We start from the raw sequence: 22,598 nt of genomic DNA on the forward strand, positions 1-22,598 counted from the left end.
CTTTCGATTGGCGAAAAACACATTAACTGCCTTTTTAAAATATCTGAGAAACTCCTGCTCTTTACACGAAATGACAAAATTCCGACGACACGCAAACTCGTTCGAAATTCAGACAGGCGACATGCAAACCTAACCTAACAGAGCCTTGTTTATAGTCTTAGCAAGAATTCTCAACCAAATTTTTTAGGCAAAAAAAAAAAGGGAAATATCAAATTCATATGTAGCCTTGAAATTTTTTATAGGCCAGGAGAAGGCAATTGCTAAAATTGTGTCGGCACTGCATAATTATTTTGCGATAATTTATTTGTATTTCCTACGACAACAACATGCTAATTCGTGTCTTTCATATATTCATTTTACCCCTTTTGGGTAGGCACGTGCTCTAAAGCCTGGTTCTCATATAATCGCCCCGATCGTTTCTATCGCCTATGTCAATCCAAAAAGTTTTCTTGCGATCGGGGCGACTATATGAGAACATTACACAGACGATCGCTAACGTCTATGGCGATTGGGGCGATCACGATCGCTTGGAGCGTCCTTCTAGCTTCTCTTTCCCTTCTTCGCCGTAAAACTACAATAACTAGGAAGACGGGAGGCCACAAGTTTTGCTCTTTCATTGAAGGCTGTCATTGTGCTGGAACTAGGGCTAAAATAATTGTATTTCGTAGGTCTTCGCTCATACCATGCGATCGGGACGATCATATAAGAACTCCCTGATCACTTCCACTCTCTGCCATCGCCTACGATGGTCTTGGATAGTAGTGGATTACTGTGTGAATTATGTCTGTATTTTAAAGTACTTTGTGGAATTTTAAATCGAAGTGAAACTATTTCCACAAGTTTGTGGAAGGTTAAATCTCGTTTAGTGCCAAGCGAAAACAAGTCAAGTGAAATAAATAATTATTTTTGTGTACTGATAATAGCGGAGCTCCCACGCGCCGAAGGCGCGCGAGCGGAGCATCCATAGGCAGGCAAATGGTATCCTATCGAACCGAGAAATTTTGGGAGTCGCCTACGTCCGTACGTACGTACGCCCGTACGCACGGATTAGGCCTGGGGACGACGTTGCCCGCGCGTGGCTAAAGAAAAGTAAGGAAATTACAAACAGCAAATAAAGCTCGCAAGGCAAGACAAAATGTACACAAGGGGTAAAATTACACAGCGATACTACACAGCAAAATATCTGAGAGGTTTATTAACCAACTGCTCTTTTTTTTTAGTCTTTTTTCGTGTGTGAGTGTTATGTATCGAAGCCTTTACGCCAAAAAAAACAATATGGCTCGATGGCTCTCGTTCGATCGCTACACGGTTAAATTCAATTTATTGGTCTCTGGTCGCATTTTTCGTAACCGTAAAACGAGCAATTGACGTTATCTTCTATCGACTGGATGATGTGGACGTTTCAGTTTGATCTAAATGAAGTAATGTTATGAAAACGCGGGAAAATGTGTTGCGCGGTGTTCACTGTGTAGGCTGAATGAAACCGAGGATATAAAAAAGAGCGACAGAGAATCGAGAACTTTCTTACCGTAATATTTCTCGCACGATGTCCTCAAAAGTCACCTATATTCCGTGAAATTGTAGATAAAGAAAGAGGTGTACGATGAGACCCGGAATAATTGCGAATGATATTCCTTGTGCACGTCCAGTTTGCTAGTTTCTGTTGTTTGCGGATGAATCTTCGGCCGTCAACATCAAGAATACAACAACTTTATCAATGATCGTGTAAAAACGAAGCTAAACACTGCATGGATCCAGTCCGCTGAAGAAAGATACAGGAACCTGATGCAAGGTAACAACCTGTACTGAATTGCTGAGCCTGATTTTATGACAGAAAATTTCATGATGTTTATAAACTTAAGCTTACTTTCTAAGCGCAGTTTCGATAGATTCTGTGTCGGTAAAGTTTAGATCTTTCCTTAACTTAAGCAATATACTTTGCCCCTTTAAGTCGCTTTAACTGTGATGTTTAGTACATTTAAGCTTACGCTTACATGTCAGTTCATTTTTTTGTTCCCCTGAGTTGGTTTTATTTGCTATGGATTAACCGATTATCTATTGCCGTAAGTTGATTTTCTTTGGCCGTCAATAAAGTCGAATTCTAATCCCTTGCCGTGAGAGTTTATTTCTTATTGCTATGAGTTTATTCCGACTTTCAGCCTACATTTTCTCGGCGGAAGAAATTCATACAGTATAAGTGACGTTTTTTGAAGTGCTAAACGACGACAAAGCAAAAAGCTCGAACAAAATTAATAAATTTATTTAAACTAAACTTGCTCTGAAAAACATGTTTACCCCATCTCAGGCTCGAGCGCGAGGTGAAAAATATAAACTGACTCATATTTTTTAAAGTAGTTCAAACATTTTTTTTTGCTTTAGTGTAGTCCACTTTTACACTGAATAATTACACTGAATAGAGATGATTTAGTGTACGTTTAAATTTGTTTAAATTTTGCACACGTTAAGAAATAAAAGATAAGTTTTAAATTTGCGTACGTGACTGAGCAACCCTTTTCCGTACGCCGATGTTAAGACAAATACAGGAAGAAAAGCAAGACGGGAATATGCCTGCTATTTTCTATTCTTAGAAAGCAGACAATAAACTCTTAATTAATTTTTAGGCCATGAGTTGTATTAAAGCAAAACGATAAGAGGATCGTAAAATTATTTACTATTCTTTAGAAAGGAGAGAATAAACTGTAACTCCAGCAAAGATTAAATAAATTAAAGGGAAGCTCCGCTTTTAGGCTTGCCTAAATCTATATATTATTTCATTCATTCTATGTTCTTTTGGCTCGTCACACATGTACAATAGTGAGATATATGCATTTTAACTAACTTTGGTATAAGGCATACTACTAATAGGCCGACCATATCGTTTTTGCCAATGCCTGCCTACCTTGCCGGGTCTCTTTTACCTATAGGTCGAACGCACTCCCCTAATCTCTGATTACTACTAGTTTTAGCTGTTTATTAGCATTTTTATTTTCCAAATGTCGCATATGATGGCTATAGGATGTAACAAACAGTAATACGAGAAGGATAAAACATTTCTGGAGATTGTACAAGAGAGATAAAAATTGGACTGATTTTCCCTCTCAAAACTGTACTAAGCCACCTTAAACCGAATATTCATATGCGGGAACAAAGAAAAGATCATGAATTATTATCTTGTTTGATAAACCCTATATTTTTTTTTACTTTCATGAATATTGAATTTTATTCCGACGCACGCACGAGGTTTTTGTAACTCGTTTCTTGACTTTAACGCCAAAATAATTCTTTTGGACCTAGGCTTTGACCGGGCACTTTGCATATACCAGACGATCGGGGCAATCATATGAGAACCCCCTGATCGCTTCCAATCGCTTCGATCGCCTGCGATCGTCTCAGTATTTGCAAACGATCGATGCAAATATGACTAATGATACGAGAGCAAAATGCCAGCGCTCTGAACCGATCATGTTGAATTCAAACCTCCGGTCAAACAATTAACGAAACAGAATAAGGCGGCAGCACCTTAAATTCACTTTCATTATGTAAAGGGAACTTCTGTGTAAACAACATAGGTTTAAATTGCTTTATTCTGTTGCAACCAGTCACAATTTGACAGGTAAGTATTTGATCTCACATAAAAGAGAGGTTCTTAGCTGAATGGAAAGAAGAAATTAGTCATTCAGGTTCCAAATTATCCCGTAATTTATAAAATAAAGATATAAATAACACTTGCAAAAAAAGATGGCTCGATACACGATCAACTCATCCACGTAAAACTTTTTTCAATGATGATCAGAAAAAAATTCGGGGCGATCATATGAGAACCAGCCTTTAGGGATTAATTGCCCAACTGAACCTGTAGGCATCGTGGTTTGCGTTTCACCTTTAGATAGTTGCTTGCTCGTTACACAACTCCTCCTGGTTTTGCTTCCCCGCCCACCCACCCAATGCATTTTCGCATTAGGATTGTACAGAGCTTAATTAATTTTGCCGTTGCTCATTTTTGGACTATTACTTTCTAGATGACTTAACTGTCTCAAAATGCAAATCGTGTGTCGTTTTTCGTAGAGATCTGCCTAAATTTTCATGTTTTTATATTCATATAGTTCCTATGGCTGTTTTATGGTTTTAACAAGAATTTGTTTGTGTCGTAAAAGTTATTTAAATATCTTATTTGTCAGACAGAACCGTTCTGCAGTCTGCTTTCAAAACAGCTGCTCACAACAGGTATGGTAGTTAAATATATAGTTTTTACTTTTTTACACTAAGTTAACTTAAACAAACAATTTTCTGATAGAGGAGACAAAAGAATACAAATAAGTGTGAAAAGTCCTCTTCGCTTACCAACACAAATTAGCCACTCAAAGGTGATAAATGGATTGTCATGTCGGTAAGCAAATCAATGAAAATTTCAAAACATCGACTAAGCTTGCCCAAGTGGTGCCCTTCCGAATAGATGTAAAATTCAGGTTTCACAATTGCAAGATTAGTTCTCGAAATGTTATCCTCGGTAAGATGTAGGTTAATTCTCGTTAATAAATCCTGTATTTACTAAGCAGGTCGGAGTGTTGTAATCATGTGATGTTTTCGGTTACTGATAAGCGAATGGCTGAAAAACATAAGAGTGTATTACAGTGATTTTATTTATATATGATAAAGTGTAAGGCATTGTCGTTTGTGGCGCCGTCTAATTTAAATCTAAAACTTATGTTGTAAATGTTAAAATGTCATTCTCATGCATATGGCAAGCTATTCCGCAGAATTTATTATGAGGGTATTCTAACACTACATTTCAGTTATAGCTCAAGTTTTTTCGAGTTTGTCGTAACAATCTTCCCCGTCAAAATCTCAGCCATTCTTGTCCCTTTTTGTGTACTTCAAGTTACATTTTTGATTTTCTAGCTATCTTCTACCTTTCTTTAACTATTATTTTAAGGTTTCTATGGATATAAATTCAACCGTTAAGGTAAATATTGAAGCGTTAACGGAGGTCGTATGTGTTAAAAAATCATGAAATAAAACGTTAAACAACAATTCAATCAAAGTCATTTCAATTTTATCGTCAACCGTTAAAAAGGGTCTCAATAGGATTAATAGTGAAGGGTGCAATGAATCAAAATTTAATCGTCCGTGGCTGGCACATGATACTGAGTAGTGGATGAAAATTTAACCAACTATCCCTCGACTAAATGCTATGTTTTGAACTGTCATCCGTCCAATTTTGAGTCTTTGTTGTTATTTAACAGAGGTGAGTCCGAGTGACTCGCATGTTAATGATTTTATCTTTTCTTACATGTTAATGATCTTGAACAAAAGATATGATAAGTTGCCTTTTATGAAAAAAAATCTTTTCTATTTCAGGGTGATCAAATAAGACGAAATTATCAGAAATTAGGTTGGACATTGATTTGTTGCAGTGAGAATGAAAGTAAGTCTAACGTAACAGAAACGTAACAAATTAAATACATAAAAACATTTCGTTGGCTCACTGCCTAAGTAAGATTCTGTAGTTTAGTTCTGGAAGAATTTGTTGCAATTTTATTTCAGTTTAGCACTGCTAGCATAATCCGAGCTTTAATGCGTTGAAAAAAAAAAAAACATTATAGTTCTAGAATAATTCAGTTTGTATTTTATTTCTGTATTATTTTGGGAAATACTGAGGCCTGTGCTAAGGCCCATGGTAAAATATGGTCCGGTAGACTCCAGGTCATCCTGTGCATTTCTGAGAGTTTATTTTTTATTTTTTTATTTTTTAAAATTTTTAAAAAATTTTAATGCATAGTTGTCTTTAAACTGAACCGAGGGCTTTGCCTGGATGGCGTCTAAAACAAGTATATACAAGTAACTTTCTGACCCGGATTCAAAACCCAGAAACGGTTGATTATCATTTGTTACCCGTTTGGCTTTTCGAGGTGCGCACATGCGTATTTGCGATGCTAAAGACTGTAAGACTGGAAGGTGGACTATATAATGTTCATTGAAGTTATAATTGATAGAATTATGCTACTGGTGATCTTTATTTTCCTTAAAATCTAAGTAGCATAATTGCGGTGTCAGAGAGCATAACTTTCAAAAAGTAGCATAATTTTGGCATAATTTCTAAAAAATATGAGCACTGCTAAAAGCATAATATGCTTTTTTGTCGGGCACAATCTACCAAAGCCTAGTGGAGGCCGCGTTGGCTAGTGATTAGGGAGGTGGACTTGTAATCTGAAGGTCCTGGGTTCAAATCCTCCTCCCTTCCACTAGATGGATTTGTGTTCGGTAGTCCCGAATTCAACTCGTCCACGCTTTCTATATAACAGAGTGGTCAGCCTCCCACCAAATTTTTGTATTTTTTTAAGTGTCCACAATGAGCACAGTGGTGCTAAATACCTTACAATTAGATAAATTGTTTTATTTTCTTATAACCGGTGACAAAATGATAAAGGTTCTTAGAATATAGTTATGTGACCGATAATCATTTCATTCAATTCAGGTAGTTTCAGTGGCCAGCGTTGTTTTCTTGGTGACATGCGCAGTATCGGGCAATTCTGCGCAGAAGGGACGAAGACTCGAGGTACGAGAATGATTCAAAGTTTGTATTAACCTGCGATCAGACTTTAAAATAACGCCTGATCGCAGGTTAGGTTTGTATAAAAATAAATAAGTTCCTTTTCAAAAACTGAAACTAACAGGCACTAGCAAAAGCAATAAGAAAGACTGACAGCGAATTGACATGGGGTCACGTATCTCGACATTGATTCTACATCTCGAGCTAACCCTGAAACTGAAACTTATTTACCCTCGATATTATGAAGGGTGTTAGGCCTCTAGCAAGTAATGCTTATGAAACCGAGCATTTCAAGACCAGACACAATACTGGGAACTCCATGCCCTAATCTTTACGATAAAGTGTGGGTTCTTTTACGTCCCCTGCTGACCATAACACTGAAGACGCAGGATACGGGGCCTACGGTTTATCGTCCTTTTCCGAGAAGACTAGAATGTCAAACCATTTGCAGATGTCATTGCAAAGGTAGCATATTCTCCTCAGTTATTTTAAGACCCTGAGTGTTGGTCCGGTCTGGGACTCGAACCCGAGACCTCCCGCCCGGTAGACCGGTGCTCTACCAACTGAGCTAACCGGTCGGCGTGTTGTTCAAAGCATGATTACATGATTAACTTTTTATAACGAGCTTTAGTGTACATATTTTTATGTATCTTAAAATTGGCTTTGACTTATTCAAATTCAACAAAACATAAGAAACGTTTAACATATACAAGAGAAATTCAAACCCAGAGTTACTCTTAAAACTGGATTAAGTTAACCTGCTTTCGAACTGACCGGATCCAGGCGCTCAACGCAGCCTCTTTTGGCGGCCGTTACGAATTTCTATCATACGCATCGTTAAATTTAACTTCTTTTCGATTGAGCTTCCTTCCGATAATAGCCCCTTCCTCCACAACATTTATAATAAACATTTTGCAATAATTAACACCCTCCCATCAAACAATACAACTTGATTACCACCACCATCATCATCATCATCATCATCATCATCATCATCATCATCATATATAGTCCCACCCTCGTAATTTTATATAGGGAATAGCAACAGTATTTCACGTGTTTAACAACTTTCATCCTTGTTCCTAATTTACTCAAGGAGTTGAGGAACTTAGATGGCGAAAAGTTAGAAAGAGCAGGTAAGCATCTTCTGATAAATTCAAATTGAACATTTTGTCACAAACATGTTGGACAATGTGGCCAAAATACAGGGGCAGAGTTCCCTTTGGTGCAGTAACATGCCGCCTATGGCTATGTTGAAAAACATTTTCAACTTGAGTCATGCATGCGTCAGCACTGATGGGACAGCCTGGGTGGGGTGGGGGTGGGAGTTGTGGGGTGGGGATGCTGGACAGCTCAAAGTTTGTAGGAGATGGGAAAACTGAAAAGATGGTCAAATTAAGGTGTTCTTACACACGAAACGATATCTCAGTCAACTTTTATCGAAAAGTAAAGTGACTTTTAACCCCCAGGGCTAACCCTTGGCTCCACCTTGAACGTTTCCTTAATACTAAACCCCGAAAATAAGTCTGACTTGCCATATGAATCTGCGAGGTCGCACGTCACATCATGATTTTACTATTAAATTTAATAAATCCGATAGATATTACTTCTCTAAAGGTGGTGGCGAACTAAGATACATTGTTGCATGTGACGTTTCTTGAACCTGCATCGGTGTCCGTGCCGCGCAATGCAAGCTGGGAAAAATTGGTTGCGGACACAAAATGTTTCTAACAAAAATCAAAAACACTTTTTGTATCTCGGATACAAAATTTGCGGGCAAATGGGGAAACATTTGTGTTCGCAACAAACAGTATATGCAACATTGTATCCTCGTTTGCCACCACCTTAACATCTAATGCCTTTCTCTTGTGTTTAGTCTTTGAGAATTATAAGCCTGTGGGATGTTACAGTTTAAAGAAACTGAGGAAGCTGAAAATCTTCGGTAAAGAATCCTACAAGAAGACTAGAGTCACGTCGGCAACGCCATTCGATCAATGCATTCCAGAAGCCAAGGAAAACAACTATGAAATCATTGGAATCCAGAAGATTAAGAAAAGCATTATTTGCCGAAAAGGAAACGAGAAGCAATGGAAGCCGGACGCTGCTATTAAGAAACTGAATCCGAAAAAATGCAAAAACGATGTCGGTTCAAAAAGATCCATCTTCATTTATAGAAGAAGCCAAAGCCAAAATCCAGGTAAAAGGGACAACTGATCAGTTGAATTATAACGGTATAATATACATAACATATAATATATACAGCTAATTCGAGAAAGGTTGTTGGGAAATAGCACAAAGGTGCACACGACAAGACCGAAAGGTAGTATGGGTGAAGTTGAGAGCTACTGCACATGCTGGATAGTTACTAATAAGATGGCGACATGACAAACGCGAATTTGCACGCTTTCTTGTAGAAACAAGGTAATTTTAGCCACGCTGAATTTTAGAAGCATTTTTGAAACTCAGTTGGAAATGTACAGCGCATTAGATCATAGATGCATGGATTTTGCGCTATAGAAATAATAAAGTTATGTTATGTTATGTTTATGAAACTCCAAGACACGCAACAGTAAAAGCAAAGCTACAGAAAAAGGCCTCCTAAGAGGAAAAAAATCTTCACGTGCAAAACTACAAACTTTGCTTGCACATTTCCTCTAGGCCAATATGTAAAATTCAAGTGAATACCCAGACCACCTTTCGGTCTTTTTGCATGCACTTTTGTGCTATTTTCCGACAACCTTTCTCGAATTAGCTGTATTGGTAGTATACTAATGCAAATACGAAAATCTACTGTACAACCTAGTATACGTAGTTGTTTCGGCCTGCGGCCTCACCAACTATCACCTCAGCTCGTGCTATATATGTTGTGGTTTAGTTTTACCCTTGGTTCAATTTAGTACTTTCCTTGTTTCTTTCCGTTGTTTACCATACTAGAACAAAGGAAAATACCAATTTGTATTTAGGGTGAAATTGAACCACAGAATACAGAACGTATACAGTCTATATACAGTCTATTAGCCATGTTCAAAACGAGCAGGGGTCTGGGTACGAATATTCAATATCGATTGCACTGAAAAACTGGGCCTGTCATCTGAAAGAGCATCCAAAAAATAGTAACTCAACCAAATTTGAGAGTTATTGGTTTAAACGCATAGGTATGGTTCACTTTTAGAAATTGCTAAAATAAGAGAGCTTAGTATGGATTGGAGGGACAGCTGTCCATCCAGCCATACTAAGCTCTCTTATTTTAACGATTTTTAAAAGAGTTCCATGCCTTTGCGTTTAAAACAATAACTCTCAAATTTGGTTGAGTTACTAATTTTCGTACCCAGTCCCCTGCTCGTTTTGAACATGGCTAATTTATATCATGCGTGTCTGACGTCAGTTTGTCTGGCTTCAAGTGATAGGCAAACAGTTTTTGTGAAGGAAAAACTTGAACCTTGCTGTACTTTGTTTTGTATACGCAAGCCCTCCAGATATTTCCTCGCTTTTTCACAATTTTTACTCCCCTAAAGCCAGTTAAAATCACATATGCAAGCACGTGAAAATGACGTGTCTAGCTTGATGTGTAGAAATCAACCTTTCACAGATCCGTTCGTCGTTGATCACAGATGAACAGCGATGGATTGTTTGAAATTTCGTAAGAGAAAAAGAGTCATAGCCGGTATAAAAAGATATAAATCGTAATGATAAAGGGATTTTAATCTGTTTTAACCGACTGCGTTCCCAGGGCTTTTCCATTGATACCAAGGGAAATGCCCTGGTAACGAGGTTGTGTTTTAAAACTTTGTCAGTTTTTGCACCTTTTCCTTCCCTTCCTTTCTTTGGCTTACGTCTGTCTTGCTTAAACACATCTTCTGCATCTAATTATTAGATGTTGTCCTCTTCGTTTATAGGCACGTGCAGTGCCAACAACAAGGTATACCACGATGGAGACGAAATCGTTTTCCATAACGTGACTTCTCCCATCGAGGATGCTGCGTGTACCAGCTGTCGATGTTCTTCTGGAAGTATTACCGACTGTTTGTTTACGTATTGTGACATCGGTTTAAGGGATTTTCCACCAGAAGTCTGCGACAATTGGATAACTGGACAAGAAGGAGTATGTTGCCCTCGCTGCGGTAAGAAAACAAATAAACAACGATATAAGATCAAGAAACGATTTTGGTCGATAAGAAGCCATACTTTGTCCGCTTACGAGTGATACCTCATTCCCGTCAGAGCTGCCTGTCTCTTTTAGCCGGCGGAGGCTTTGCACCAGAAAAAGGAAGCTCTGGAGACACATCATTTGACTGGCTAGATTTTACATCTATTTTACAACGAAGTGATTTTAAAACGGTTGATTTTATTGGTTGTTGAAATCTAGCCAATCAAATCACGTGTCCCCAGAGCCACCTTTTCCTCATGCAAAGGCCCCACGGGCTAAGAGAGACAACCGGGTCTGGAGACGAGATTAGAGTCTATTCTAAAAATGGTGGCATATAGCGAAGGGATTAAAATGTCCCCAGGGGTAGGACTGGATCCCGTCTCTGAAAATTGACCGAGCCCGCGATTTTCGTCAGCGAAGTTGCTTAGCAACACGAACGTATTTTCATTGCGTCGTGCTGACGTGATTGTTGTCGGCCGGGATACTCGTGAGTCGGGCACTCGCTAGTTTTTGATTGGTTAATACACATCGGAAACTCTACGAGTGCTTTAACGAAGGTTTACCCAATACGGCTTATGTTGTATTCGACCAAGTCAGTTAAAAATCGTCGTGTGGTCGAAAAATAAAACCTCAAAATGTTTTTGTTTTATTTTAGCATGCTCGAACAGTGGCGGCACCTGAGTAAAGCGTTTGTGCACCAGCATAAACACTTGGCCCATGTAAAAATTCCTTCGTTCACTATCTAGATTACAAGCAGAATCCTTCTGTTTTTTATTTTTTTTCCATATTTTAGAAGCCTGTATAACAAATGCGGATCCTTGGGTTAAACATTTAAGTTCCGTTGGCTGCCATGAGTGCTCTTGTAATGGTGAACATGTTCAGTGTTCAGACCGCATATCGTGTTGTAAATGTCCCGGCATCACTGAACCAGTCCCTGGAAAGTGTTGCCCCAAATGTATTACAAGTGAGTATTAATGATACAACAAATAATGCAACTGGGTCTGCGAGACCTATGAATTGTGAATCTCAGAAATAGTTTCTTGTAATGTTTAATTAACCAAAAACAAAGAAAGAAGCTAAGGCTACTCAAAGCAAGCGAACGCGCGGCTTTCAGTTTTCAGAAGAAGTTTGCAAAAAATTTCGCTGAAGTAGCCATATATATTTTCAACCAAATTCGACCTAAAAAAATTAAAAGAGAATAACTAATGATAAGATTCGTGAAAGGTGCAGCTCATAGTTTTAGACTGCAATTTGTCCTCCTCGGATGCGCGTAAAACCGAGTATAAAATATTTTGCGCGTGTTTAGCAAGTCCTTACGGCTATTTCACAAATTGTAATTATCCAATCAGTTTAATGATTGATTATTCAATTTATTAGAATATTATTACTCTGTTATTGACTTGAACTCTGCACAGCATCCAAACCGCCAACCACAAGACCAGTTTTTACGATCCAGTTGACGACAACCGCAGTCGTCCCACCTTTCCCATTTCGCAAGAGGCATGACGTAACATCACGCGACGAACAGTTTGATGGCGAAGAGTATCATGAGATGGAGCAATAAATGCCACGTGACTATAGTAAGTAGATCAACAAGAGAGGAGGAAGAAGTATTTTATATTCTCCCTCGACGAAAACGGCTATATTAATTAAAATTCCACCGCATTTTCAAATTAAGAGGGTCTCAATGGAGTTAACCGATAGCCGTAAAACGGCCAAAAATTTAGCCGTTAGGCGTAAAAATTGGATAATTTTAACCGTTAGCCGTAAAATATGTCAACCGTTAAAATCGGTCAGAAAATTTTAAATAATAGAGAATAGTTTACTTCATCGTACCAGAATAAATGGCCCTGAGGCCTAAAATATGCTTTTTAGTAATAGAAATTAATTTTTAACTTTTAAAAACAATGGAAACTATTTTTTAACTTCGGTAAACCATAATGAAAAAAAAATTAAACGTTAGCCGTAAAAAAGCCAAAATTTTAACCGTTAACCATAAAAGCCACCACCCCCTTGAGACCCTCAATTTAGACAAAAAATAATACGTTTATTTTGGCAAAAATCATAAATAGAAGCGTCCGAGGATATCCCTATTAACTGTAAGTAAGATATGTTTATTTCCTCCTTTTTAACGGATCTGTTTCCATGATTGCAGGATTTCAAGATGTATTACAGGAAAAGACGCTTGGGCAAGGAGTCAACATTGCTGTTAACGCAGATTTATTGCACTTGTGATTTCGTGGTTGTAAACTTTGATATCTTTATTGAACTTAAATGCAATAAATTGACTTTTCACTGTTTGTATGGTTTCCACGGTTTTCTTGGTTTGGGTAAATCACTACGAAAAAAAAAAACAATGAAGATATAGTACTTTAAGGTGGCTCGAAATAGTTTAGTTAGAATTAGACATGCCCGTCTTAGGTATTCTATCATGCACTACTATACTAATAACGTTATGAACTCTCCTGACACCATTAGAGAGAATTCGTGTGTTGAAATCTGTACACCAGGAAGGTCATTTGTCCTGTGATTAAAATGCAGTATCCGTAAAACCTGCATTTTCTGGTTCAAGATTAACGTTTATTGGATTGGCAGAGTCTCCAACAAATGCCTGGTGAGTTATGCCAACTTCCGGTCCTGCCGTTTGTGCTGCTGCCGCTGCCCAGATGGTGCTGACGTCTCCATCAGGACCTTTCGTCGGATTCATCTGCATCCGGGAAATGAGGAATAAAATGGCCACGACTGTTACCAAGGCGACAAGGTATGCAACGACCAATCCAACTATTTTCTCTAAAGAAAGTAGAAAAGTTATGTAATTTAGTCAAGATAGTGTCAGGATAGCGTTCTGCTGCAACAGGTATTTAAGATGAATAATTAACAGTCGCCATTTCAAGTAACTTTTGACTCAAGAATTCCTTTATTTTCTGTAATTAAATAATGTGTCGTGTTTATTGCCGGCCTTCAAGATTACTTGCATTCAATGCCATTCCTGCATCCTGGCTAAATAAGTAACAAAATTTAAGTTCAAGCAAGCAAGAAACAAAAACTTCTATTAAAAAAAGACTGCTGGCATGGTCTTCTAAACGCCCTCTATTCAACTAAAGACCTATAAAAGGGTTGAGTCAGTCAGGAGTAAACTTTATAAGACTAGCATCCCATCCGGGGGGCATAGCAATACTCCTGGTAGCTTTATACTACAGAAATCGGAGTCAAATTAAACGCCGGTAATGATGAGCTATTTGGTGATTTCGATCCCTGGGATTTGAAAATCGGACACCTGTAGGGAAATTGACTCTTCACCCACCCACCCCCCCCCCCCCCCACCAAAAAATAAGAAAATAACTAAATATAAGGTTTACTTTCAAAAGATATCGCACCTGTTCCTTGGACGGAAGACGTGGGTGAGGATGACACGGATGCACGAATGCTTGTCTGAGCTGAAGAAGCAGTGGATTGACTTGACTCTACACTGTGGGTTGACAAGGAAAGGCTTGTTGTAACAACTGCTTAAAAACAAAAATGAATGTCTCTAGCTGATTTTTTTTTTAAATTAAAGCAAATTAATCAATATCTTTATCTCTTTGTATTTCCATTCTGCGAAGAAACAGCCTGTATGTTCTGAAACTATTTGAAAATTACGTCCAGCGCAACAAATGACATTCACTGGACGTAATTCATTTCATGCACTGGGCGTTTTTTTTTTTTTACCTCTAGTGCAACTGAGTGTATCAGCATGATCCAAAATCTCTCAAGTACGGCCGGCAAGAAATGACTTCGCAAACAGAAACATTCCTGTTTACTCACACTAGTGTAAAATGGAATGATGGTAAACGTGAAGCTCGGTGAAATATGAAATGATAACATGTTAAACACTGGGCTATTCAGAAACGTAGAGGGGGGTAGGCCTTTCTCGATTATGCTAGCATAATTATTAATAATTTTTTGGGAAAACGAGCAATTTTTTTTTCGTTTTTTCTTGAAAAAGAATTGCTAGCATTTTCTGTCATTTTTCATGATCACAGATTTCAGCACTCAGAACTCAGAAGGATAAATAATCCAAAAGTTTCACAGTTTTGATTACTTAATTTGATTGTTTTCTGTCTGTTTCGACTGTTTGTGCGTTGTGTTACTTGTGTACTTGTGTTGTGTTACTTCAAAAAAATTAATATGTTTTTTTATTTCTTATTTTTATAAACAAACAATTATTAAGTATCACCTGTTGTTGATATGAGCATATAATGTAAGAGTTTGTACGTTTTGTTTGAAATAAAACAAAGCATTCTTTGGAATTTATGTGGCATTTTTTAAAGAAATCAGGCATTATTTTAGCATTTTTTTGGCTTTATGCGAGAATTTCTAGTAGCATTAAATGCCAGTTATACTAGCATAATCGAGAAAGGCCTAGAGGGCCGCCGGTGCAATAGGGTTCGATCCTAAATCTAGAGTTCCTCGGATAAGGTTCAAGCCTTTGTCTTCCCTGCAGGAGGTCATCTTATTGATCAGATTCCACCCTTTTAGGGATTCTGGATTTTTTTCGATTGTCATAAGCTCCTAACATAGCCGATTCACATGCACCTTATCATTATTTCACCGAGCTTCGCATATACCATTATCTCATTTCTATCACATTCCCTTAAAATGAACCAAAAAGCATTGAGTGATGAAAACATTATGGCCCCGGAAACCAAATGTTTCCGTACGCGTGCACAAAATCATCGCCATTCAAACAAAGTGTTCTGGGGGTTGTGAATACGAGAAATTGAGGATAAACAGTCGAGAATACGAATATTATCGAACTGAATAGCTAATAGCAAATTCATTCCAAATATAAAATGGGAATTTCAAAGTGACATATTGTATTTTTCCAACCTCGTTTCCGGGTATCCGCAGACAATAAATAATATATGTATACCGCTTTCAGTAATATATATTCATTAAAAATTAAAGAAAACTCTGAAATATACCTTGTTTTATATTTAAAGCGTGGAAATCTACGTATCAAGACTCTTACTGGAACAATTTTCAAGTGGACTGTTTTTAATTTGCAGTACGGCTCTCCCGTTTGAAATCTCAGCTGCAATCGACAATACAAAGAGACTACAAGCTTTTATTTTAAAAATGCATCGTTCCAGGAAATAAGATTTACACTTACCTGTGGTTGAAGATGTGATTTCCACGGAGACACAAAACCAGAAGAGAAGATATAGAAAATTTGGAGACATTTCAGATTAGCTCTGTAGCGCTCCGTAGTACCTAGTTGAAATGACCCGTGCACCCGAAAAAAAAATACGCATATTTAATACTTCGATTCATTATGACGTCAAATTAAGTTATAAACCCTGGGCTTATACAGCTTCGTAAGGGTTTTGGGCAGGCTTGTAAACGGAGGGGCATATATCCAGGGGGCTTATAGGCGAAAAAAAAAACTTTCAAAACGAGCCAGTGTTGATCGAAATAAGTTTTTTAGTTAAAACGTCATAATATCCCTGTTCAGTACTATATCCGGGGGAGCTTATAACCGGATGTATTTTTTTTTTTTTTGTTTCAGGTAGATGGGCCTATAACCAGGGGGCTTATAAGCGGGGGGAGGGGGGACTGATAAACGGGATTACGGTATAGAACATCATTTTAAAAATACATTTGATAGAACAGACCTGTACAAGGGTACCTGAGTTTTAAAAGTGAAGCTAACTCTGCACGAGTTATCGTGTACGTTGCCAAATGTGCAGAAATTTTTACACGTGAGCATTGCCCTCTTCCGAGAAAAGAAAGAGATCACTAAGAGGAGAATAGAAAACATTCTAGGCTGCAAAACAGTCGCATTTTTGCGAATGCGCTCGGTCTTCGAACGAGAGGTCTGCATCCAATGTCAAACCTTAGAGTGAGACTGGGGAGAGACACCAAACTGGACGGACCATTATGTTTTTGGAGGGGGTGGGGGGGGGGGGGTATGAAAAAGATTTTAAAAAGTTGCTTGCAGGGCCTAGGAAGACAAAATAAATTGTTTGCAAACACTATATGTATCCATACCCCCCTCCCCCTTACTCCAAGAAAATACTGGTCCATCCGTAAAGTTGTCTCGCCTTCTCGGTTGCGCCTTTTTAAATACATTATCACCTGAGCAGTTCACGGTGTTTATAAAATGCTAGGTCGATAACGTGAAGCCGGGAAACAGCTGCGATAACATGATAATAGCGAACCAAGATGTGTATTCATGTGACGCCTATAAAGAGATGGAGGGATAGGAGGGTAAATCTCCCTCCTCCCTACTTTTTTCGCAAATTTCTCCCTCCTCCCTATTTTTTTTAGCCAAAATTTCTCCCTCCTCCCTATTTTTTTAGCCAAAATTTCTCCCTCCTCCTCGGAATCGCGAGTATATGGCCACGCTGGGACTCAAAACCTTCTAGGTGATCAAAAATATGAACATGTATCCGATCCTACTCTTTGCGATTTTTTTTTTAATTCTTTCCTGTCATAGTAACTACAACACTGTAAACATAGTAAATAGAATATAAAACAATTGCAGCGGAATAGGTGTAAAATTAGCCTGTTTCAAGCTCTCAACATGGTGGAGAAAACAAGCAAAACGGAGAAAGAGAAAAAGCCGTCCGGTATAACCTAAGCTGACATCAAGATTTTCCTTTCCACCACAAACTGAGTTTGATAGCATAAAAACATACAGGGATAAAAATATATGCTGCTGTATGTCTGAACTATCGAGACACCTTAAAATGAACCTCTTCACAGGTTAGGTTATATTGTTTCACCTAGCTTTACACTAGTTATAATTTTTACATCTAAAATATAGAAAAAATGAGTATCTTGTCAATGCCTGCTCCTTTCCTACAAATCAAGTTTTCAGTTCCTTTCAGTAGATATAACCCTTTCAGAGAAATCTTAAACAGTCAATACTCTCCTTACTAACACTATGAAAGGTACTGACAACAGTTAAGAGAATTTGCGTGTTAACAAAAGAGCTTCCTTGGTTATTAGTTCTCTGCTAACAAAGCAATATCTTCAGGAGAACCAGCGTTCCCGGCAGCTTCTTCGTTTTCCCTGACATCAGACTTTTCTTCAGTCTGAACAACCTTTACTTCCGGCTCAGCGTCGCCAACAAATGCCTGGTGAGTTATGCCAGCTTCTGGTCCTTCCGGCTGAGCAACCTTTACTTCCGGCACAGAGTCGCCAACCAATGCCTGGTAAGTTATGCCAGTTTCTGGTCCTTCCGGCTGAGCAACCTTTACTTCCGGCTGAACAACCTTTACTTCCGGCACAGAGTCGCCAACCATTGCCTGGTGAGTTATGCCAGCTTCTGGTTCTTCCGGCTGAGCAACCTTTACTTCCGGCTGAATAACCTTTACTTCCGGTACAGAGTCGCAAACCATTGCCTGGTGAGTTATGCCAGCTTCTGGTTCTTCCGGCTGAGCAACCTTTACATCCGGCTGAACAGCCTTTACTTCCGGCTCGGAGTCGCCAACAAATGCTTCGTGAGTAACGCCAGCTTCCGGTTCTTTCGTTTGTGCTCCTGCCACTTGTCCAGATGACGGTAATACTTCCATCTTCAACTCACTACGGGCTTCTGCATTGACACGTCTCCGCCAGACGAGGAAGTAGTAAACGACGAAGGCTCCTATCAGGAGGCCAAGGATGAAAACGAGAACAAATCCCACTATTTCTAGTGCTCCGATAGTTTTCCCATTCGATGAACTTGCTTGTGATGTGGGTCGAATTACTACAGACAAAAATCGCATCGATTACAAAAGGCAGTTATCATTTAACAGCATGGATTGAAACCATGCTCCCTAGTTATTTTTTTCTAAACACACTTGTAAATGCTAGCACCGTTAGTAGACATTTAATTATGTTGGTGCAAAAACCATTAACCATTTAAAAGGTAAGAAATATAGCTGGAAAGGGAAGGGGGAAAGATATGACGTTTCGTGTTCAAAAGGGAGGGAAAAATATCGTGCTTTTAAGCACGAAATGGAGCGCAAAATTTTTCGGCCCTTTCCTCTCTGCCTTACATTCAAACAACAGAAAGAGAGAAGGGGTCTACCTGGGACTCTACTCTGGATCCGCCACTTTAGAGTACTACTACTGGGTCTCAGGGATTATGTTTAATCCTCATACACATACCTCTTCTTGGGACAGATGGTGTGGGTAAAACTTTTACAACTGATGAAGAAAACGAAGATGAAGAAGACGGGGATGCACTGCGACTGGCCGAGGGCGAAACGGGGAGAGGTGTTGACGAAGATGTAGTATCTGTGGATTGAACTGAAGAAGCTGATTCGCTGGTTTTTACAGACGGCGTTGACGTGGTGAGATCAAGTGCCCCTGTATATGGTAGACTACTGGTCTGAACTGAAGAAGAAGTGGACTGACTTGACTCCACAGCGCGCGTTGACGAGGAAGGAACTGGTGTCGCCGTAGGTGGCAGACTGCTGGTCTGACCAGATGAAGCAGTGGTCTGACTTGACTCCACAGTGGGCGTTGACGAGGAAGGAACCGGTGTCGCCGTAGGTGGCAGACTGCTGGTCTGACCAGATGAAGCAGTGGTCTGACTTGACTCCACAGTGGGCGTTGACGAGGAAGGAACCGGTGTCGCCGTAGGTGGCAGACTGCTGGTCTGACCAGATGAAGCAGTGGTCTGACTTGACTCCACAGTGGGCGTTGACGAGGAAGGAACTGGTGTCGCCGTAGGTGGCAGACTGCTGGTCTGACCAGATGAAGCAGTGGTCTGACTTGACTCCACAGTGGGCGTTGACGAGGAAGGATCTGGTGTCGCCGTAGGTGGCAGACTGCTGGTCTGACCAGATAAAGCAGTGGTCTGACTTGACTCCACAGTGGGCGTTGACGAGGAAGGAACTGGTGTCGCCGTAGATGGTAGACTGCTGGTCTGACCAGGAAAAGGCAAATCCGTCGACAGACTTAGACTTGTTGTAGTTACTGTTTGAAAAGAAGAAAATGTCTTTGGTATTTGAAAGACAACGTTTTTGCAGTAAACACGGTTCATATGACTTGTCTTTTCCAGGTATCTTTATTAGAAGAGGGCCACTGGTTTTTCAGTTTTAACTGTCACGTGTTTACCCTCTTTAAATAAAGTTGATTTTTTATTACTACTAGAAAAAAAGCCTCTTCTAAGACAAACTTCTGGAGCAAAATAACTCCATATAAACTGTCTACAAACTCAGAAAGAAAAAACAAACAAATACTGTAAAGGAAATTTCTTGTTCTCATAAAAAAAAGAAAGTGAGAAAGTGAGAAGCAGGTGGAAACCCAACCTATTCCCCAGGGCCCTTGATCTTTATGGTCAGATCCAAACACTTCCTTTAGGCAATGTGGGGTAGGACGCGTTTTTATAGCACGAAGTGAAGTGGCAAGAACGTCTCGTTCTCACGTCAGTCGTATTCCCAACGTAGGACACCTCGTAGGCTAAGAATTTTTAGAAGTTAAAATTAGTAAGAAAATGAACTGGAGAGTGAATCGAAAAAGATTCGCTCTCTTCTCAAATATTCACTTTATGACTTTCTCTTGGTGCTCTAGGCGCATCTCGTGTATGCATGAGCGAAGAAGCTGAGTCATAAACTTAGCCACGTTTTGGCCAAAAAGCAGAAACATCTTCTTGATAGTGCCCATTCAAGGCCCTCGCAAACGAGAAAACATTCGGAAACCGTTAAGACAAGCATGTGCAAACATCGTTTACTTAAATATTTCCCCGTTTGAGCGAGAAGCAAAAACTGTTTCCGAGTTTTTTCAGGAACAGTGTGCTTCCGCAATCCGCAGAGCGACAAGAAATCATTCTAGGAAATAACACTTTCCGCTACAATGTTTCCTCATTTTGTGGGGACCGTAAGCTTCCTAAGCTTTAGCGGTAGTAAGTAAAGCGAGAAGGTATGTCTTGAGCACGAGCAAGAGAAAATAACTCTTGGCACGAGGAAGTGCAACCCTCGTTCCCAACTCCGCCACTCCTTGAATTGCAAACAGCTTACTTGTCGCTTCACTCGCTTTATAACTGTACATCCAGTAATCATCCGCATTGTTCAAATCTTTTTAGCGCACGGGAAAACTGATCGCTATGGCAACTTACGGCGTCACAAAGTTTATTCTGTTCTTTTCTTTTCGGGAGAAAAAAAACTGTAATCCGTTGTAATCCATGGCAACTTGCAAGAGATTAAAAGGTAACCGGACGAAGCCTCGAAACAGAAGAAAACATACTTCGCACAAAGCTAATGAATGTTTATGAAAGAGGTTTTTAGATGTTAAATGAATTAAAGCAAAAAATACTAAATTTTGTCGGAACGCGACGAACCAATTCGGTTTCTATGAAAAGTTCCTGACTAATGCACGCATTCAATTGAAGGTCATATAAACATGTATCGATGATCCTATTATCAGACAGAGCTGAAAATTAGCCAACTTAGAAACTGCTTAGACTAAAATGGCATTCGATGGCTTATCGCATTCCATTATCTGAAATGTCGAAGAAGAGAGAAAAAGCTCTGAACAAAACTAACAAAAAATAACAAACTCTAAAAGTATCGTTCGATAACTTACAGGAGCACCCAAAGAGAAAATTCAGTCAAAAGTCTTGGAATGTCATTGTTTCGTTTTCCCGTATCGTTTAGCAAGGGCCATAAAAGGGTTATTTGATTAAATTAACAAGGTTAAATCTTCTCGGATTTTCTAGCTGAAGACTAAAGTGACAGAAACCTTTAGAGTACAAAATCTCATTACCCGAATATGCGAGCGCTGTTATACCGTTCCGAAAATCGTAGCTGGCGTTTTTCCGTACCCAAAACAGTAGGTTTTATATTTCCCACATCGAGGTTCGAGGTGACATTTCACAAAGAAAATCGCAGGAGAAAACAGGGCTTTCCGAACAGACATTCACCTAAATGATCCGTTGGGTGGCCCTGAATTAAGAATTACGTTTATGCACTTACTCGTGGTCGAGAGGCAATCTCGACACCGAAACAAACAAAAAAAGGAGATATAAAATATTAAAATAGCGTTCCCGGGTATCCAGATTTCAGTACACCGTTTTACAATACACATAGAAAATCTCTCCGGATAAAAAGTAAGTTATATATGTACGTCGTTCTGTATTTAACATGGATACGGCCTATCCAACCCAGATCAAGAATGATTTTTAGGCGGCAGGTATTCTGCAAATACTACTTCAGTTTCCGTAGTGAAAAATGCATGACATCATAACAGTTTGTGTAAGCTGATGTATGGTGTTACTAGAATTGATACAAGCTTTTATTGAATGTATTGTTCCTGAAATAAAACTTACTCTTACCTGTAATCGAAGAACTAATCTCGGCCGCGACAAACAGGCACAGAAAGAGATACAGAAAATTTGAAGACATCTTGTATTGTAATTGGGGCACTCTGTAATGCTCACAACATCAGACAATACTGGAGTCTGAACTGGCTGAAATGACTTGTGCACTCGGAAAATAAAATGTGTTATTTTATACCTTGAAGCCTTTGTGATGTCATCAGTTCACGCATCACAGCATTGTTTATTTTTAAGATGAAGCAAACTTCCGGAGGACGAAAAAACTGTGAAACTCTTGCCGAATGGGCAACATATTTTGCCTTTTCAAATTACCATTGATCTTTTTCAAAAGGAAACTAAAACAAGGATATAAACATATCAAAAACAAATGAGAACTATTCCGCCTTCTCCACTGCATATATTTTTTTGGAAGGATTGAAGGGACTTTTCAGTTCGGAATGAGCGAGATTCGAGTGAACACTTGTTATAAAATCGAAGATGTTATTTTTAAAAAGCGGACAGTACTTATCCTGGTCTCGACCGCGGTCAAACGATAAAAATATGTAAAAAAAAAAAAACAATTCAGAAAAGTACTTTAAAGATAAGGTTCTAAT

The 22,598-nt window shown here is 39.0% G+C and overlaps 3 protein-coding genes across 3 annotated transcripts; 1 reads left to right on the forward strand and 2 right to left on the reverse strand.

Moving 5' to 3' along the window:
• The first annotated feature begins 4,206 nt into the window (after positions 1 to 4,206).
• LOC144660001 (uncharacterized) lies at positions 4,207 to 12,997 on the forward strand. The gene is made up of 9 exons (XM_078520542.1): positions 4,207 to 4,224; positions 5,359 to 5,425; positions 6,476 to 6,556; positions 7,647 to 7,686; positions 8,427 to 8,747; positions 10,447 to 10,671; positions 11,491 to 11,661; positions 12,113 to 12,277; positions 12,853 to 12,997. The coding sequence occupies exons 2-8, from the start codon at positions 5,420 to 5,422 to the stop codon at positions 12,259 to 12,261; spliced, it is 993 nt and encodes a 330-aa protein (XP_078376668.1). The 5' UTR covers positions 4,207 to 4,224; positions 5,359 to 5,419; the 3' UTR covers positions 12,262 to 12,277; positions 12,853 to 12,997.
• A 45-nt stretch (positions 12,998 to 13,042) lies between these two features.
• LOC144660002 (uncharacterized) lies at positions 13,043 to 15,965 on the reverse strand. The gene is made up of 3 exons (XM_078520543.1): positions 15,850 to 15,965; positions 14,075 to 14,200; positions 13,043 to 13,487 (listed from the first exon to the last, which is right to left on the reverse strand). Exons 1-3 carry the CDS (start codon positions 15,917 to 15,919, stop codon positions 13,228 to 13,230), a joined length of 456 nt encoding a protein of 151 aa, XP_078376669.1. The 5' UTR covers positions 15,920 to 15,965; the 3' UTR covers positions 13,043 to 13,227.
• Positions 15,966 to 17,139: 1,174 nt separating this feature from the next.
• Positions 17,140 to 22,142, reverse strand: LOC144659378 (uncharacterized). The gene is made up of 3 exons (XM_078519787.1): positions 22,003 to 22,142; positions 18,834 to 19,646; positions 17,140 to 18,429 (listed from the first exon to the last, which is right to left on the reverse strand). The coding sequence occupies exons 1-3, from the start codon at positions 22,070 to 22,072 to the stop codon at positions 17,687 to 17,689; spliced, it is 1,626 nt and encodes a 541-aa protein (XP_078375913.1). The 5' UTR covers positions 22,073 to 22,142; the 3' UTR covers positions 17,140 to 17,686.
• Between the last annotated feature and the right edge of the window lie 456 nt (positions 22,143 to 22,598).

The sequence above is a fragment of the Oculina patagonica genome, chromosome 7 (genome assembly GCF_052425735.1).
Source record: "Oculina patagonica isolate OP01 chromosome 7, crgOcupat, whole genome shotgun sequence".
NCBI lineage: Eukaryota > Metazoa > Cnidaria > Anthozoa > Scleractinia > Oculinidae > Oculina > Oculina patagonica.

What these genes read in the sequence shown, in the direction of transcription:
- LOC144660001 (XM_078520542.1), top strand. An exon ending in CGAAAAGTTAGAAAGAGCAG is followed by an intron (nt 7,687 to 8,426) that starts GTAAGCATCTTC and finishes TCTTGTGTTTAG; the next exon opens with TCTTTGAGAATTATAAGCCT. An exon ending in AGTATGTTGCCCTCGCTGCG is followed by an intron (nt 10,672 to 11,490) that starts GTAAGAAAACAA and finishes TCCATATTTTAG; the next exon opens with AAGCCTGTATAACAAATGCG.
- LOC144660002 (XM_078520543.1), bottom strand. Translation starts at nt 15,919, where the DNA reads ATGTCTCCAAATTTTCTATATCTTCTCTTCTGGTTTTGTGTCTCCGTG. An exon ending in AATCACATCTTCAACCACAG is followed by an intron (nt 14,201 to 15,849) that starts GTAAGTGTAAAT and finishes GTTTTTAAGCAG; the next exon opens with TTGTTACAACAAGCCTTTCC. An exon ending in GTCTTCCGTCCAAGGAACAG is followed by an intron (nt 13,488 to 14,074) that starts GTGCGATATCTT and finishes TACTTTCTTTAG; the next exon opens with AGAAAATAGTTGGATTGGTC.
- LOC144659378 (XM_078519787.1), bottom strand. Translation starts at nt 22,072, where the DNA reads ATGTCTTCAAATTTTCTGTATCTCTTTCTGTGCCTGTTTGTCGCGGCC. An exon ending in GATTAGTTCTTCGATTACAG is followed by an intron (nt 19,647 to 22,002) that starts GTAAGAGTAAGT and finishes CTTTTCAAACAG; the next exon opens with TAACTACAACAAGTCTAAGT. An exon ending in ACCATCTGTCCCAAGAAGAG is followed by an intron (nt 18,430 to 18,833) that starts GTATGTGTATGA and finishes TTTTGTCTGTAG; the next exon opens with TAATTCGACCCACATCACAA.